We start from the raw sequence: 19495 nt of genomic DNA, 5'->3' as shown, positions 1-19495 counted from the left end.
TCTGTCAGCCCCACGAGCCCAGGTTAGTTGATTCTGTGGGGTTTCTTGGGGTGTCCTTGATCCCTTTGACCCTTCCAATCCTTCCTCCCCCTCTTTTGCTGGGTTCCTCCTGCTCTGCCTAAGGTTTGTCTGTGGGTCTCTGCCTTTATTTCCATCTGCTGCTGGATGGAGCCTCCCTGAGGAGGATTAGAAGGGGCTCCGGTCTACAAGTACAGCAAAGTATCAATAGGAATCATTTCATTGACTTCGGGATTGTGTTTGGGTCTATCCTAGGTCTCGGGGCTACCCTGGCCCTTCATGCAGTGACAGGCGTGGGCTCCCTCCCTCTCGAGGCATGGGTCTCAAGTTGGACCAGTCATTGGTTGGCCACTCCCTTAAGTTCTGTGCCATTTTTACTCCAGCACATCTTGCAGACCAGACAAATTTAAGGTCAGTGGTTTTGTGGCTGGGTTGGTGTCCTGATCCCTGCACTGGAAGTCTTGCCTGGTTAGAGAAGATGGTCAGTTCAGATTTCATATTCCCTATTGTTAGGACTTTTCAATGGGGTCACCCTTGTAGAGGTCATTGAGTTTCCATCACTCTAGGTCTCTACCTCATTCCCCAAATGCCCTCCAATTCCAGTCATCTCTCCATGTACTCTCTCCCTCAAACCTGTTCCCTCCTGTTCCCATCCCAAGCCCCAGTCCACTGGTGAAATCTATGGTATTTCCCATTCCCAGGATCGATGCATTCCACTTGAGCTCTCCTTGTTACTTAGTGTCTTGGGGTTTCCACTGCTGAGAAGAGACACCATGACCAAGGCAGGTCTTTTAAAGAACAACATTTAACTGGGGCTGGCTGACAGGTTCAGAGGTTCAGTTCATCATCATCATAGCAGGAAGCATGGCAGCATGCAGACACACACAGTGCTGGAGAAGGAGCTGAGAGTTCTACATCTTGTTCAGAAGGCAGCCAGGAGAAGACTGTCTTCCAGGCAGCTAGGAAGTGGGTCTTGAAGCCCACCCCCACACTGACACACTTCCTCCAACAAGGACACACCTACTCCAACAGAGCCAGCCATACCTCCTAACAGTGCCACTCCCTGGGCCAAGTATATTCAATCCACCACACGTAACCTCTCTGGGTCTGTGGATTGCTGCATGGTTTTCCTTTTCTTTACAGCTAATATCCACTTATGAGTGCACACCACATGTGTCTTCCTGGGTCTGGATTCCTCACTCAGGGTGATCTTTTCTAGTTCCATCAATTTTCTGGCAAATGTCATGATGTTGTTTTTAACAGAGGAGTAGTATTCCATTGTCTACATGAACCACATTTTCTTTATCCCTTCTTTAGTCAAAGGTTGTTTCCAGTTTCTGGATGTTACTAATAAAGCTGCTACGAACATAGTTGAGTCAGTGTCCTTCTGGTATGGAGGGAGTTGTGCTTAAATGGAGGAACTATTTTGGCTCTTGGATTCAGAGGTTCCAATCTAGGATGAGCTAAACGTCATGGCAGGCGGTGTGTAGTAGAGCAAGGCAGCTCACCTTGTGGCAGATAGGAAGCAGAAAGACCCAAGGAAGGGGCAGAGGAGATCATACAGCTCTCCTGCACACCCTAGTGACCTCCTCCCTCCAGCTATACCCCACCTACTTTTCACCACCATCCAGCAAGAGCACAAATCATGAATCTGTCAATGGGTTAATTAATTCTTTGATTAGGTCAGACCCCTCAGACCCAATAACTTCCCCAAAGTCCATCAGCCGGCAGCCAAGGCCCAAACCTATAAGCTGTGGAATACATTTCCTATTCCAAACATATTGCCCCACCCCCAGCCTCCAAACCCTCGTCTCCATTGTATAACCTAAGCTGCATTTAGTACAGTGGTTTTCCTCCTTCCTAATGCTGTGGCCCTTTAATACAGTTCCTCATATGGTTGGTGATTCCCCAACCATAATATTATTTCATTGCTACTTCATAACTATAATTTTCCTACCGCTATAAATTGTAATGTAAATGTCTGATACATATGTGACCCCTGTGAAAGGGTCCTTCAACTCGAGGGGTTAAAACCCCTGGGCTGAGAACCATTCATTTAGTGCATCTCAAGTGCCTAGAGTCTTAACTGTTCTGGCACAGCTAAAGTCCAAGTTCAGTTTCTTCTGAGACTTAAGGGTAGGCTGTGAACCCCCATAAGATTAAGGAGCCAGTTTCATACTTCCAACATACAAGTCCAGAGTAAGCATTCCCATTCTTAGAGAAGAATGGGGTTAAGGCAGGCTAAAGCCCAGCAGAGAAAACATCACATCTTGTAGCTCTGATGTGATGAGAGACCAGGGAGGCTTAGGGAGTCCCACATCAATGGCCTCACAGTTTACAACCCACAGGCTTCTTTCTCAGACTGCTCTGTGCTCACTACCCGTACCTTTACTTGCAGATGGTTCCTGGGGTTTTCCACTGTATCTTTGGCTTCACCTCACAGCTCTGCACACAGACCTCTCAGGAACTGCCTGCAGGGATTGCAATTTCTATCCAGCCTTCAAGTTTGGGTGCACCTCCATGATTTAGGAACACATGGACTCTGCTTGTCTGTGTAACCCACATCTTAAGGACCAGGGCGAGGCCTCCTTAAAGGCAGGAAACCCTTGGTTCTAGGAAAATGCAGGGACCTCATAGTGCTTAATACGCAGCTGATTGTGGGAACAGTTCCCTACATGGTCTTGTGTGAGCTCTCCTCTTGAAGCAAACTCAAGATGAGTTAAAACTTTTGCACCTGAGACGGCTACAGTCTCATTCTTGAGCACCTGAGGTGGGCACAGTCTCACTTCTGAGCACTGAGGTGGGCACAGTCTCACTTCTGAGCACCTGAGGTAGGTATGGTCTCAGTCCTAAGACAGGATCTAGGCATCTTTCCCATCCCCTGGATATAAACCACTTGTCTTGCTTTTAACAGTCCCATCTCTTCAACAGCCACACTTTCCTCAACGCTAATGTTGCTGAGCTGCTTTTCTGGGAAAACTGTTTCTTTTTAACTGTGCTTTTGCTTCAAGCTTTAGCTTAAACTTGGCTAGAAGCCTCCAGCAAAACTTGTGCAACAGTCTCCATGTCTCAATGCCTTGGAACTTCCTGTAAAATTAGTTCATTAAAAGAGTTTAGTCTCAACAGTCTTCACGGGTACTGTATACTGTTCATACTATCAGCATTCCTGTTCCCTGGTCTCACACCAGATCCTGTTTTAATCATCTAAACCTTCTTCTGGGCTGCTTCTCCACATTTATTATTCAAACCAGTTTAAAATAAAAAACCGCTATGGAAACCACATGGTCAGGTGGTTGGTTACTATGGAAACCACATGGTCAGGTGGTTGGTTACTATGGAAACCACATGGTCAGGTGGTTGGTTACTATGGAAACCACATGGTCAGGTGGTTGGTTACTATGGAAACCACATGGTCAGGTGGTTAGAGCAACACTCACTTCTCTGCACCCCTGTCTAAATTAATCAGTCTTTTGTTACTCCAACCAACAGCTTAAAGGAGGGAAAATTTTTGGTTCATGGTTTCAGCTCATGGTTGGTTGTCTCCATGGCTTTTAGGCCCATTGTAAGGCCGAAATGTCATGGAGGAAGGAGGTAGTGGGGAAAACCAGCTCGAGCGATGGAGTCAGCGACAAGAGAGGATGTGACATGACAACAGGCTTCCTACTTTTTAAGCTTTTAAAAGAAACTTTAAACTGCATTTATTTGTGTGTGTGTGTGTGTGTGTGTGCGCGCACACACACACACACACACACACACACACACACACACGAGCATTCGTGGTGCAGTGTGAGGTCAGAGGGCAACGTGTAGGAGCTGGTTGTCTCCTACCATGTGAGTTCCAGGGATCACGCTCCTCAGGTGTGGTAGGAAGCGCCTCTCCCTGCCCAGCCATCGCTCCTTACTCCTTCCAGACTACTGGGACAGTGCCACCCACACTCAGGGGGAGTTTTCTTCCCTTCATTGATATTCTCTCGAAAATTCTTTCTCGAATATACAGCCAAAATGGCTTTTAGAAACATTACTGAACACTTACTCATCTTTTACTAAACATCTCTCCAGTCAATTCAGTCAGGTTGACAAGATTGGTCATCACAATTAACATGTTTAAAAAAGAATCTCTCTCTCTCTCTCACACACACACACACACACACACACACACACACACACACACAAAACCTGTTCGAGAGAGGAACAGAGAGTGGCAGGGTGAGGGAACGGGTGGAGGAACCCATAGAGTGTGTGGATGGTATAACAGGCTTTATATATATATATATATATATATATATATATATATATATATATATATATATATGCCCTGGCCTCTGCCCTTAGCATTGTGGGGTTTATTCAATACCCAAGCATTAGGACAGGTTTCTGGTCCTTAGAAGATGGTCATCAGTCACCTGTGTACTTATTTAAAAGTCAGCTGTGGCTTCAGTGATGTAAGTCTCTCCCTTCCCAGGACGGTGGTATGTTATTGCTGTTTGCCTGGTGTAAGTAGGGTTAGTCACCATGGAGCTGATCAAACAGGGCAAGAAGATGCAGTTCTAGAGGATGGGGGAGGTGACCTGGGTCACACCGGTGTTCCCCAACAGGGAGAGATGGGAGTTAACTTAACCTGAGTACTGTGTGTTACAGAGATGCTACAGTGTAGCAGAGGCCCTAGAGGGCAGCTCTGCAGTTCTATGGGATAAGAATGGATGTTGGTACACAGTGCACCAAAGCAAGAACAGCAGGGGCTAAGCCAGGGCTGGGCTGAGACCACACCTGGCTTCCTGGCTCACCCTTGACCATGAGTGGAGAGGCCACCATCAGAAACACTCGGGGACCAAGGGAACAAATCTCGGGAGAAAAACCCCACGTGGCTAGAGAGTAACCACGCCACAGAGCTGGCTCCAATGACAGCAGGACAGCAATGATGAGTCTTGCCACCTCTGTGGCTATTTCTCTGCTATGGGCCAAACTTGCAAGCTTCCCTTCCCGTAAACCGGAGACACTGGAATTTCTAGGTGTGCCTTTCTTTGCTCCTTAACCGGAAGGGTTAGTGCACCATCCGAATTTGCTGTGGATTTGTTGACCAGCTAACCCTTTCCTACTGGACAAAACGACCTTGAGGAGGGAAGACGGAAGATTATCCATGGAATCCTCAAACAGAGGCAGTGGTGTCTGTCAGAATGGGATCCATGGCTGTCTTTACCGTTCCTTCTACTGGTAGAGTGTGGCGGGCCATCAGTTGCTCTCTTCCGAGTGACTCGGTTTTAGCCTAATGGCAGCAATTACCAAACAGATAGCACCTGGCAGCTCAACCTCCCTCAGCATGCACTCCACTCCCTACAGCAGACAGGGCAGGCCTCAGGCTTTCTGCCAAATCCCCAACTAGAACTTAGCTGGTTTTCAGGCGTCTTAATACACTCATATGGTACTCTCGTGTAGTCCAAGTTTGCATTTATTTCAGGACCTTCTTCATAGTGATGCAGTACTTCCCCGCTGTCTCTTAAAAATTACTCAGCACTTGGGAGAAGGATTATGAGTTTGAAGCCAGCCTGAATTACACACTGAGTTCCAGGCTTGGCTAATGGCGGCATCTTGCCAAAGGAGAGGTGAGTAGGGATGGCAGGCAGTTTTTATTTTCACTTTTGATTTCTTCTCTTCTTTGGCATCCCAAGGGTTATCATCTCCTTGTAACAGACTTGAGACTTTTCCCTAAGGGGGAGGTGGGATCAAATTTATTGACTTCATATAATGTCCACAGAACTGCTTTTTACTATGAGTTCTCATACAACTCTTATTTAGTGAACCCCTGCAGACATAGTGACCCACTTTCCTGAAAATATCTACTGTATATGGGAGAAAGAGCCACTTCCTTTAAAAAGAAGTCACTACGCTTCTCTCTGAGTCATTGCTAGATTCCAGTTTCTGTTCCCTGCTAAGGGCCAGTCTTTCCAAAGACTTCTGTTTTTTTTTTTTTTTTTTTTTTTTTTTTTTTTTTTTTTGCATTCTGTTTGCCAGGCAAAACTCTAGCGCTTTGGGTAGCTTTTGGGCTCCCCAAATAACCATGAAATATAAACAATCACAGCAGTAGAGGGGCTGATCTAAGAGATCACATTTGAGTTATTCCAGGGACTGTGTAAGCATGGATGTTATGCAGCTATCAGATGAGAATATTTGAGTCTTTGTTTTTGAGTCAGGGTCTCGCTATGCAGCTCTGGCTGGCCTGTGTAATCCAAGGCTCTGCCTCAAACTCAGAGAGGTCTGCCTGACTCTGCTTCTCCTAGTGCTGAGATTGAAGAGGTATGCTACCATGCTAAGAGTTATTTATGATTTTGATTATCAACAACCTGACTTATTAAAGAAGCTTTGTTTCTGAGACAAAGGGTCTTAGTATACAGCTTAGGCCAACCTCAAATTTAAGATTCTAGTGGTTTATCCTCCTGAGTCCTGGGATGACAGGTACAGACAACTAGAGAGAACTTATCAATATTTTACCCTTCTAAGAAGTAACTCCTATGATAAACAAACAAACAAACACCTAAGTACAAGGTTGTTTTACAAAATAAGCCTGGAGTTGGTGATCAGGAATGGTGTTCTTGGATTAATCTAGACTGACCTCTGCTGGCCAGACTACTTACTAATCAGCTAACATTTTTTCTTCTTCTAAGGATAACACATTAGAAACGAGGACATTTATCCTTAATTATATCTAGCTGGAGTCACACAGTTCAACTAAAAAATATCAAGCCCTCCACAGAATCTGTCAAAACTTTGTGTTACATTAGGCTGTCAGGTAGGTGTCCATGGGCAGAGGTTACTGAGGTTATGTGGCTACCCAAGCCAAATGCTCCTGATTCCTCCTATGCAGTTTGGGCTCACTACATTTAAAACTACACAAGCAGGCTTGCATCAGGGCCCTGTCAGAGCCATACAATCTAAAGCTAGAAATTTTCCACACTGAGGTGGTCTCAACTTAGCCAATGTAGACAAATCAAGTGTAATGTATATAAACTAAGTTTTGATATAAAGTCTTGTGCTCTGATTCACGAAAAACTCCAAAAATAACAGGTATGTCCACTTGTAATATTTTAGATCTGTTTATTCATTTATTATTATTATCACTATTATTTTGATTTGAGTACCTGCATTTATCTATGCACATGATGTGTACGCCTGGTTCCTGGGAGGCCAGCAGAGGGTAGTAGATCCTGTGGAACTGGGGTTGTAGACCGTTGAGAGCCTCTCACAACTGAACCTAGGACCTTTCCAAGAGTAGCTAACTTGGGGCCATCTCTTTAGGCTCCTATTATATATTTTAAAGTATAGTTCTGATTTTTTAAAAAAATGTTTACTTTTAGGTAAAGAGATAGCTCTGTGGTAAGCTCTTTGCTTAGCATGCACGAAGTCTTAGATTCAATTTCCAACAATTGCAAAAACACTTTCAACATTTTCTTCCGGTTGTTGTTGGGCATGTATTTATTTATTGATTGGTTGGTTGGTTGATTGATTGATTGATTGATCTATCCATCTGTTCTTGTTTTTGTTTTTTGTTTTCCAGACAGGGTTCTTCTGTGTAGCTCTGGATGTCCTGGAACTTGCTCTGTAGACTAGGCTGACCTTGAACTCACAAAGATCTGGCTATCTCTACCTCCTGAGTGCTAGGATTAAAGTCACGTACCACCACTGCCTGACTTGTTTTTAACATTATCTAGGAGACAAAAATGATATAAAAATACTTCCATCAGTAGGTTGCATTAAAACTAGGAAACCTATGCTAAAATCCTGACATTCCAAACAATATTGCTTGTCCTTTTCCCATAGTGGTATAGCCCAGAGTGGGTGCAAAGCCATGCACCACGATTCTGTCTTTAAAAGCTCTTATTTCTGTGTGAGCACATGCACATATGTGGGTATGTATGTGCTACAGCCAATGTGTAGAGGTCAGAGGTCAACTTTGTAGAGTTGGTTCTCCCTTTCTACATTTATGTAGGTTCTAGAGATCAGACTCCACAAGGCAAGTGCTTTTACACTCTGAACCATTTGCCTGATTTCTTTCTGCTTATTTATTATTTATTATTTATTTATTTATTTATTTATTGGCAGTGCTGAGGATATTGAACTCAGGGCTTGGTGTGTTCAAGGCAAGCAATCTACTTCAGCCAAATTTCCAGCCTCGCTTTTTTTTTCTTTCTTTCTTTCTTTTTCTTTTTTTGGAGACAGTCTCTTCATAAGCATCACAAGCTCACCTTGAGCTCTCAGTGTAACCCAGGCTGGTGAGAGAACATGTTTTAGTTCCTTTATAATCACAAGGCAACAATATCATTGTGTGGCCTGTCAATGACCAAAATCGCACATGACAATATACCATAGATAATTTCATGGGCCTCTGTGTAGCACACACACACAAGGTAGCTAATCTGCAGTGGTCAGTTTGGAGGTGGTGTGACTTCTCTGGATCAGTAAGTCCTTTCCAGGAAAAACATTCAACTCATCAACTACAGGGCAAGCTCCACAACAACTGAGATCAGAACCAGGACTTTAAAAATAAAACACAAAATAGAACAAGCCAACATACTGCAACAGAGAGGCACTCTCAGCATCTCTGAGTGCTACATCATCTCTACAGCCTTCATGCCTTTCTCCAGAAAGTGTCTTTAAAGGATATAGGTTTAACTTGGGAAATTAACTTGGGTGTACATAAAAGGGAAGTGATGTGTAACTTGGCGGTTAGACACTTAGGATGCTATTATTTGGTTATCTATGTGGTAGGATCCTGTTAGTAGATCTGCATTCCTTGACAAAATCCTGAAGAACATCAATTTAAAAGGAAGAAATATTTATTTTGGTTCACAGCTTTTTAAGCCTTAAGCTTTATTTCATTTTAAACTGTATGTATATGAATTCATGTGTGGGTATATGAATGAGGGTATAGGTGTCAAAGTCCCCCTGGAGTCCCTGGAGTTGCAATTACAGGCAGTTGTGACCCCCCCCCAATGTTACTAGGAATCATACTCACATTTTCTGCAAGAGTAGTAGTCATCGCCCCAGCCCTTGCTCAGCGGTGACAGTTCCAGTCCATGGTCACTCCTTCCTTTTGCTTTTGGGCCCGTGGTCCATCATGACAGGGAATTCATGAAAGGGCTTGCTCACCTCGTGGTGTGTGGGTCCTAATGCCCAGTGACCTCCCTCCACCATCTAACAGAGCCAGGAGATGCTGACCAAGCCTTTAGAGCATATAAGCCTCTGGGACTATTTAAGATCCAAAATCACGGGGCTGGAGAGGTGGCTCAGTGGTTAAGAGCACCGGCTGCTCTTCCAGAGGTCCTGAGTTCAATTCCCTGCATGGAGTTACAGCTGACCACTGTAACTCCGGTTCCAGAGGACCCGACACCCTCACACATGCATTCAAGCACATAGAACATCAATGTACATTAAAAAGAAAACTCCAAAGTCATAACAAATAATGTCTGGCTTTAATCAATTTCTTTACTATAAAACACAATTTTAAGTGTATTTTTAAATACAATTTTAGCATTGTGGTAATTTTGCTATGAAAAATTCTACCTTGCAGGAAAAGAGAAATTTCCTCAAAACCACCAAGTTGTTTATTCACATGTTAGAACGGGTGAGCCAGTGAAAATCCTAGAGGGAAAAAGAAGAAATGACTGCATTACACTATATCCTCACCGTAATCCCTTTAAGATCTAGAAGAACTATACAATGGTGGTAAAACAGGTTTGTGTTTGGTCTAATAAAAAAGAACTGGACATTAATTTGTGAGACCAGTTCACTAATACTGCCCTCCCCACCAGGCCCAGACGCACATCACTATAGAGACATTCCTGCAGAAAGCAGGGCACAGCCAGCCAGCGTGCATCAATGGCAAATAGTGATAAGACAAACAGTCAATAAAATAACAGTTTGGAAATAAAATTAGGTCAGAATCCCACTGGAAGGAAGATAAAAAACATTGACATTTTTTATATAAGAAAAATCCTACAGAATTACACATAAGATTTATACTTCTCCAGAAATATGCAGATGATGTTCCCAGGGAAACTGTAGATCTTTGAAAGGACTGGAAGGATCCCTGCCAATGCCGCTGCCTGGTCTCTCCTCACCTACTCTGTCCATCTGCACGACCAGCAGGGTGCTCTGAGCATCTTTTCTCAGCTCTAATGTAGATGCTGAGGTCTCGCTGTCTACTTTTACACAAACAGAATTTCAGCAGAATTCTATGTATCTGACAGTTTCCAAATTGGTTGCTGTATATTTTATTGATTGTTCATAAGAACCAAGAGAGAGGGACTAGAAAGATGGCTTCATGGATAAAGTGCTTCCTGGGCAAGTGTAAGGGTTGAAGTTCAGACTCCTGGTACCCACATAAGTGTATGTGACCTCAGAGCTTGGGCGGTGAAGTTGAGATCTCTCTGGGGTAAGTTAGCCATAGCAGTGAGCTCTGGGTGTAGGAAGAGATCCTGGCTCGGTAAATAAGAAAGCAAAACAAAATTGAGGAAGACATCTGATGTCAGCCTCTGGCCTATGGACTCACTACACACATGTGCACCCAGATATGTGAATGCACGTGCTCATAGACCACATACATACACACATGCTGGGGCAGGGAAAGGAGAGGGGGAGGGAACTAATAATTGAGTAGATCTCTGCTCTGAAGAGTGGCTGACAGGCAGAGTGGACTCATGGAGGACAGGTATGTAAGCACAAGCAGGTGGAAGGTCCAGAGTACACAGATTAGCAAGGAAAATCAGCTTCCCCTAAGATGGAAGGGTGACATCACATGACACACTTTGATGCCCATAGAGGTCACAGGGACTAAGTTGACTGCAACTGTATAGATCCTTTCATTGCCTGCACCACACCACTGGCTGCGCAGACCCACTGGCTGCGCAGACCCACTGAGTGCACACACCACTGGCTGCGCAGACCCACTGTCTGCACAGACACACTGAGTGCACACACCACTGGCTGCACAGACCCACTGAGTGCACACACCACTGGCTGCACACACCACTGGCTGCGCAGACCCACTGGCTGTGCAGACACACTGAGTGCACACACCGCTGGCTGCGCAGACCCACTGAGTGCACACACCACTGGCTGCAGACTCATCTATACTGTTCTCACTGCACTTTTCCTTCAGCTCCCCCAGCTGACCAGCTGCCTCTGGACACAGAGCCCCAGACCTCTTTCCACATCCTCTCTGCTAACTCATCATCGATCGCCTTTTAAGCACTACCACCAGTGAGATTTCCCTATAACAAGTATATCCTCCTGGTCACCATGCTCTGTCTCGTAGCATGAGTTGTGAGGTAGCCTGTGGCCCACTTCCCTGTTGAACTGTAAGCTCTGTGGGCTAAAGACAGAGGCTGGATTTGCTCACCTGTTACTCTAAACAAGCACACATAGAAACATCTCAGCAAATATTTTGTTGAATAAGCAAACAAAACTGCCAAACTCAGAAACAAACTTAGCAGGAACTCTGAACTGTGGTGGGTACGCCGTTCAGGAAGGAGTCCCCAGAGAATATACATTTCTTGCCTTCTGCTTAGCAAGTGGACCTACCTGAGCCTTCCGCGTACTTTGTGGCTCAATCATGATGTTGATAAGGCAGGGTTTACTTGTGTCTTGCAGAGCCTGCCTCAGCGAGTTTTGGAGCTCTTCCGGTGTTTGTACAAAATACCCGTTGCCTCCAAATGCAGTCATGACCTGCTCATAATGCGAGTTTGGCAAGAGACACATTGGAGGAATGCTGAAAAGCAAGTTGTAAGGCAGCAAAATTAAAATCATTAAGCTTCTAGGAAAAAAGAATTTTCCCAAGATTATCTACAAACAACCTAGGCTGACCCACAGGGCAAACTTTTTTTTCCCTAGAACAGCTCCATATAACAGCAGTATGTAACACACATACCATTGTCCCTGTCCTTCTTCTGCTCCACCTCAGGATTTTCAGGCACCTTTTGTGAGTTAGATGAAGTCCAGGCCTTTTATTTCTAAAATAAACTGCAGCTGTACCTGCCGGGGACAATATCCTTAATGGCTAATGCAACAATAACCAACAGTTTGCTGACTGGCTGATAAGCTGGCTGGCTTTCCTTTGCTTCCTTTTTTAATTTTTCCTTCCTTCCTTCCTTCCTTCCCTCCTTCCTTCCTTCCTTCCTTCCTTCCTTCTTTCCTTCCTTCCTTCCTTCCTTTCCCTGATAGACTTTAAAAAATCTAATTCTGTTTCCCTTTAGAGCAAAACCAACCAACCCAACCAAACCAAACCCAAACCAATGAAACAGTAAGTTGGCCACTGGACTTTAGCCTTAAAGACAATATACAACAACCCTATGGTAGCATTTTAAATATCCATCTGCATTTTAATTGTTGGATGTGAGTATACCCTTCAATCTGAATGTCTTCAACTTTGAAGTTATTAATCATCTCAATTTTTAAAAAGAGTTTTAGCTTTGCAAAGGTCTTGGCTCTTGTTGACACTAACTTTTCAGTGGCTCCATGAGGTTCAGACAGATACATGCATTTCTCAAAGTATGTACTGAGTCACCTGGCTGCAGGCTGTGCTGTGTGTGGTCATATAAGTCATCAAGGTGCTAACTGGCAATGTTACAGAGCAGTCTGTCCCACCTTCCTTCTTTTCTTTCTTTCTTTCAAAAGATTTTTATTTATTATTGTATGCATATGAGTACACCATTACTGTCTTCAGACACACCAGAAGAGGGCATTAGATCCCATTACAGATGGTTGTGAGCACCATGTGGTTTCTGGGAATTGAACTCAGAACCTTTGGAAGAGCAGCCAGTGCTCTTAACAGCTGAGCCATCTTTCCAGCCCCTGGCCCACGTTTCCTGAGCTCTGGTACAACTGGCTGTTCACCACCCAGAACCAGCAAAGGGTATGGTATGGAGAGGACACCATCAGAGCTGAGTTGTTGGTACACAGAACTGCACCCCACTTATTCTTGCTTGTTTTGGGACAGGACCTAGCTATGTAGCAAACTGATCTGGAACTTAGTATATAGCTCAGGCTGGTAATCTCAACTCTGAATCCTCCTGCATCAGCCTCCCAAGTTTCTTCCATATTTTCTATTGAATCTTTGTGTGTGAGTCTTGATATATCTTGGACTCATCAACTTGAGTTGTCTCAGCCTCCAGGAAGAGTGGGTGGACTACAGTCATTGTATTGTTTATATAGCAATGCCTGAGAGAACTTTCTGTAAAGACAGAGCTGGTTTATATACAGTATGCTGGAACACGCTGTCTGTTGCTATGAGTAGCTGAAATTTAACTAAACCAAGAAGTTGAGTTTTAAAACATATTTTATTTATCTATTGACTGATTGAGATGGGGTTTTTCTGTGTAGCCCTGACTGCTCCAGGACTCACTCTGCAGGCCAGGCTGGCTGGTCTGAAACTCAGAGATTTCCCTGCCTGAGCCTCCTGAGTGCTGGGATTAAAGGTGTGTGCCAACACGCTTGGCAACCAAAGATTTATTTTTGTTTAATGTATAAGGGCACTGTCCTGGCATGTTGGCTGGCAACATGCGTGCAGTGCCTGAGGAAGCCAGAGAGGGAGTCAGATCATCTGCCACGGAGCCATCAACTATCAACAACTCAGCTAAAGATGAAAGAAACTGATTTTTTTTTCTTTTAAAACAAGAAACAGGGTTTTATGTAATTCAAGCTGGCCTAGACTTGCTGTGGTGGTTTGACTTAGCTTGGCCCAGGGAGTGGCACTGTTAGAAAGCATGTCCTTGTTGGAGTAGATATGGACTGGTTGGAGGAAGTGTGTCTTTGTAGGGGCAGGCTTTGAGAGCCTACTCCTAGCTGCATGACGATACCAGTCTCCTCCTGGTTACCCGTGAGATCAAGATTTAGAAGTCTTGGCTCCTCCAGCACCATGTCTGCCTGCACAATGCCATGTTCCTGCTGTGATGATATTGGACTGAATATCTGAACCTGTAAGCCAGCCCCAATTAGATGTTGTCCTTTATAAGAGTTGCCCTGGTCACAGTGTATGTTCACAGCAGTGAAACTGAAACTAAGGCACTTGCTATACAGCTAAGAATGACCTTGAACTTCTGATCTTGCCTTTAGTGACAGGATTACAGGTGTGCCCCAGCATACCTAAGATATAAAATACTGGGGATCAAACTCAGGGCATTGTGCATAAAAGGCAAGTGCTCTTCCAACTGAACCACATCCTCAGTCTGGAAACTGAAGCAGTAACATGGGATCAGGAGCTACGGCACCCGTCAGCACAGTCTGTATTGTCAACTATAGTAAAGGCAGGAGAGAAGGCATGGTATGGTGGTTTGAATGAAAATGACCACCATAGGCTCATGCTTGAATACTTGGTCCCCATTAGGTAGAACTATTTTGGAAGGATTATGAGGTGTGGCCTTGTTGCAGGAGGTTCATTACTGGCTTTGAGGTTTCAAAAGATGATGCCATTCCTAGTGTGCCCTGTATCTCCTGACTATGATTCATGGTGTGAGCTCTCAGGGCTGCTCCAGTACTTTATCAAAGCAATGAAGTAACTAACACAAATGGCTATGTGACAACAACTGTGAAACCATACATAAATGAAAACACTGGGGCTCTTCTCTATCATGCCGATACATTCCCTTTGATATATGCTGATTCTTATACACTCATGAGTTCTGTTCCTCGAGAGAACCTTGACTAATACAGCAGCAACAGCCTTCCCTAGTGTGGTGTCAGTAACAGCACTTCTGTTACCTAAGTGTAGACACCACGCAGCTTGCTCTGAGTCTTCAGTAGTTCCCTGACTATAAACGATCAACAATCTTGGGTAGCTGTATAAAAAGGAACCATGAAGAGATGGCTTTCCCCCTTTATAGAGCCTGAGGAACTAACCAAGTGTGCGCTATGAAGGTGCGTTCCAACACGGCAAACTTCTAGAAGACAAACGAAGTACCTGACATAATTACAGAGTTTGGAGTTACTCACGTTGTAGCAGCTTCTTGAAATTTTAACATTTTTTCCCAGGTGTCAGCATCAAAACCTTGGTAAATTCCATTATTGTTCACTACCAAGATTATGATTGGCAAGTTGTACCTAAAGTGAAAATAAACTATGAAGATATCATTCTTTCTAAAGCAATTTCTCTTCTTAAAACTGAAAATTTTACTTAAAAGGGGATGTTTTATATAAGAAAATTTCAATATCAGAGAGAAAAACCACTGAACTTTTCCAGTTGGTTACAAGAAAAAAACACCTCCCCCACTCCTCTGAGGCCTATTTCTAGATGGTTCCTAGGAACACTGAAGAGTCTCATTCTATTACTGAATGCCTCGATGACAACCAGCCTACGCTGGATGCCGTGAGGGATACACAGACAACTAATACCCAATCTACATCTCTGGCCAAAAATAGCTTAGCATGATCGGAACAGAGAAAGAGCATCCAACAATGTCTTCAGCAGCATAGCGAAGATAAAAACCTAAAAAGCTCAAAAAGAATGTGAGCTTTGTTGTCTAAATATATATAATTTCTGAGGGCTTGAAGTCACGATAAAACTAAGTAAACGAATGTGGTAACTATTTCTTCTCTGTGCTAGAAGGCAGCTATCACCCTCTAGAAAGCTAAATTTTCTCATACATCATCTTTTGGCATATGTCAATCAGTTGTCAATACAGACCTCTGACAGACCACACAATTTCCTAATACATGGGTTTGTGTAGTCCAGGCTGGCCTTGAACTTGCTATAGCTGAGGATAACCTTGAACTCCAGATCCTTCTGCCTCCACTGCTACCTAGGGACTACAGATTTTGTTGCCAAGCCTGGCTTTCTTGATCATGACAATTTTATACAGCAAAGCTTTGAAAGTCCCAAAACGCGATTCACAAAACCCTACTAAGAGCTCTAAGTAGAAGAGTTTGATTACAGCTGAAATCCAGATGGGAAAGGGGCTGGCAGAGTCCTTGGCTGACATGTGGGAGTTTCCCCATGAAGGCTTGGACAATGCTGTGCAGACATCTGCTTGTGAAGCGATGAGTCATGTAGGATTTCCTAGTCATGAGCATGAGATGCTATGATTTACGGCTCTGCTTTACCTGCAGATGGTTTCCACCTCCATGCCAGAAAATCCAAAGGCACTGTCTCCTTCCACACAGATGACCCGCTGCCCAGGACTTCTCTCTTTAGCCACAAAAGCAGCTGCAATGGCAAATCCCAAGCCGACTCCCATCGTTCCAAAGGTACCAGCATCAAGCCTGTGAAGAACAAAGCTCAAGTCAAGCTCTCTGACACACATCATGCGGTGTCGTATTGACACAAACCATTCAGTCTACGTTTATACTCTGGAAAAATCAATAGAGATTTTCTCTTTACTAAACAATTTTAGGAACATAAGGAACTAATCAAGGATAAGCAGAAAGAAACCTCCACTCACGCCTGCTTGGATGACCTGTTAGTCTTAGAACACAGAATATACAAATTATCACAATATACCAAGGACTGGGAAGCATAAAGACTAAAAAACTATAAAATCTCACTTAAGAACATGCTAATGAGTCAGACAGTGGTGGCGCACGCCTTTAATCCCAGCACTCAGGAGGCAGAGGCAGGCAGATCTCTGTGTTCAAGGCCAGCCTGGTCTACAGAATGAGTTCTAGGACAGCCAGGGCTACACAGAGAAACCTTGTCTGGAAAAAATAAAACAAAACAAACAAATACACTTAAGTGGGGCTGGAGAGATGGCTCAGAGATTAGAAGCACTGGTTGCTTTTGCAGAAGACCTGAGTTTTATTCCTAGAACCTACACAGAGGCTACAATGCCCTGTAACTCCAGTTCCAGGGGATCCAAAAGCCCTTTTTCTCACCTCTAAGGCACCAGGCAGATATGTGGTACATGTACATACACAAAGGCAAATCATACACATAAAATAAATGAAATAAATCTAAAGAAAAACTTAAAATACATTTATGAAATACATTCCTATACACTAGACAGGTATAGTTTTCAAGTATTTTTCATCATCAGCACCACTGGGGTTTCAAATTAGACATGCTGTCATCTCTTCCTTGGAGTCTCACCTGTGACGAGGAAGGCAGTTCTGAAGCACAGTCCGACCAATGTCCATGGTGTTTGCTCCCTCACTGACTATGAAACAGTCTCTGGGCAGCTGTTCTTGAACGTGGTAAAACACTGTGTAATAATTCATAGGGAGGGATATTTTGGATGCTAACTCCTAAAATAGCAGAAGCAAGTATACAATAAATTATACTGGGACATCATGAAAATAACCTCTGACAATAAGCTATGACCATGGTTACTTCAGAACAGTTTAATACCAACAATAGGCCACAAGGTTCCCAAATGGCTGCACAGTAGCTACTCTTTGAACTATGAACAATCCAGAACCTTGCTAACAACAGCATGCCTTATAGTTTACCACAAAGAATAGGCTGGGGAGTCGCCCATGTGAGCCAACACACCTTACCATATCAAACACCCGGAGAAGCTGTTCAGTAAAGCTGGCTGAGCAACAGCAGGTTTAACAACAGTGTCTTATGGTGCACTCTTAGAAAACACTGTCTTATGTAATTTTCAGAATACTTTTATCTAAAATATGGCCCTAACTTTAAAACTAAGCAGTTTGGATTACAGAAGATGGCCTGAAGACCTGACTCTTGTCTCACACGCTGTAAAGGAGCTATGGTACTCTGCTTTTAGAAGTGTCTGAGTGAAAGACACACTGCGAGGTAGGTGTCTTCAGACAGCCTGTGTTTTATCAGTACCAGTCCCGCCTGTCCCAGCACTTTGCCTCCCCTGTGCTAATCCAGTCTGCTGGAGATTATACACCCAAAATGCACAGAGACTCTGCACACCCCTACAGCAGACAGAGGGGCAAACCCTTAGGGGATCCTGCGGTATTTATGATAACTGAGAAACAGAACTGAGCCTGATTCCAGCAGTAGAAACAGTCATGGTGGACTGAGGCACGTAAAGATTACTGCATTTGGTTGAAAATTCAAACTTATTCTATGATGACAGATGCATTAGGGAACAAAATTCCTAACTCAGATTTCAGATTTTCAAGTGTATCATTCCATCAGGAGGAAATCCTAGGTCAGGCTGGAGATATGACTCACTGGTCAAAGGCACTTGTTGCTCTTACTGAGGACCCAGGTTGGGTTCCCTGCACAAACATGGTAGTTCACAACTATTCATAACTCCAGTTCCATCTGATCTCCGAGGGTACTAGGCACATGGTGCACATGCGCACAAATACTCATGCATCTCCCTCAAAAGAAAATAAGTGGCTTTAAAAGAAGAAACGCTATGTGTAGATTGAACACTTCACCCAGCGGAACCAACACATACAGAACTCATCTCCAAATCCTTCACTAGGAGGTAAAATCCTGAGACCAGATGTGAAAGCCACAGGAGTTTTCACAGTGAGATAAAAGTTAAATGGCACCCTTCTGGTCTCCATCTGTGACAAGAGCTGGGGCAGTCCCACGGCCATCAGGACCCATGGCCTGCCCGCAGAGAGATAAGCACCAGGAGCGCTCTCTCTCCTACGCCCACAGGCTCACAGGACCACAGGAGGGACAAGCTCCAGTCAGAGACAGCAAAACCAACAAACATCACAGATAACAAGATGGCAAGAGGCAAGTGCAAGAACCTAAGCAATGGGACTGGAGAGATGGCTCAGTGGTTAAGAGCACTGACTGCTCTTCCAGAGGTCCTGAGTTCAAATCCCAACAACCACATGGTGGTTCACAACCATCTGTAATGGGATTTGATGCCCTCTTCTGGTGTGTCTGAAGACATCTGCAGTGTCTAATACAAAATAAATAAATATTAGAAAAAAAAAAAAAAACCAACAACAATCAACAGAAACCAAGACAACTTGGTAACATCAGAACCCAGTTCTCTCACCACAACAAATAGTGAAAAACAAGATTTGGATTTAAAATCATACGTCATGACCAAAAGGAGGTCAAAGAGATACCAGTTGGAAAGGAAGAAGTCAAATTATCACTATTTGCAGATGATATAATAGTATACTTAAGTGACCCCAAAAATTCCACCAGAGAACGCCTAAACCTGGTAAGCAACTTCAGCAAAGTAGCTAGATATAAAATTAACTCAAGAAAATCAGTAGCCTTCCTCTACTCAAAGGATAAACAGACTGAGAAAGAAATTAGAGAAATGACACCCTTCACAATAGTCACAAATAATATAAAATATCTTGATGTGACCCTAACCAAGCAAGTAAAAGATGGAAAGATCTCCCATGCTCATGGATTGGAAGGATCAACATTGTAAAAATGGCTATCTTGCCAAAAGCAATCTACAGATTCAATGCAATCTTTATCAAAATTTCAACTCAATTATTCATAGAGCTAGAAAGAGCAATTTGCAAATTCATTTGGAATAACAAAAAATTGAAGGATATCGAAAACTATCTGCAACAATACAAGAACTAGGGGAAT

The 19495-nt window shown here is 43.7% G+C and overlaps 1 protein-coding gene across 2 annotated transcripts in view; it reads right to left on the bottom strand.

Annotated features, from left to right (window-relative positions):
- Window positions 1-9547: 9547 nt before the first annotated feature.
- Window positions 9548-19495, bottom strand: part of HACL1 (2-hydroxyacyl-CoA lyase 1) — a 33418-nt gene continuing 23470 nt past the window's right edge. Inside the window, exons 13-17 of one of the 2 annotated variants that reach the window (XM_080926119.1) lie at window positions 17087-17241; window positions 16105-16263; window positions 14998-15105; window positions 11593-11779; window positions 9548-9651 (exon numbers count right to left, since the gene is read on the bottom strand). In XM_080926119.1, the coding sequence (XP_080782245.1) occupies window positions 9619-9651; window positions 11593-11779; window positions 14998-15105; window positions 16105-16263; window positions 17087-17241 (642 nt within the window). In that variant the 3' untranslated portion in view covers window positions 9548-9618. Of the gene's footprint in view, window positions 9652-11592; window positions 11780-12005; window positions 12043-14997; window positions 15106-16104; window positions 16264-17086; window positions 17242-19495 lie in introns of those variants that run through there. The other variant, XM_080926120.1, reaches the window with a different exon arrangement.

Source organism: Micromys minutus (genome assembly GCF_963924665.1).
Source record: "Micromys minutus genome assembly, chromosome: 12".
In the NCBI taxonomy this organism is placed as follows: Eukaryota; Metazoa; Chordata; class Mammalia; order Rodentia; family Muridae; genus Micromys; species Micromys minutus.
The sequence above is the reverse complement of the archived record's forward strand: the minus strand, read 5'-3'. Positions and strand labels throughout refer to the sequence as shown.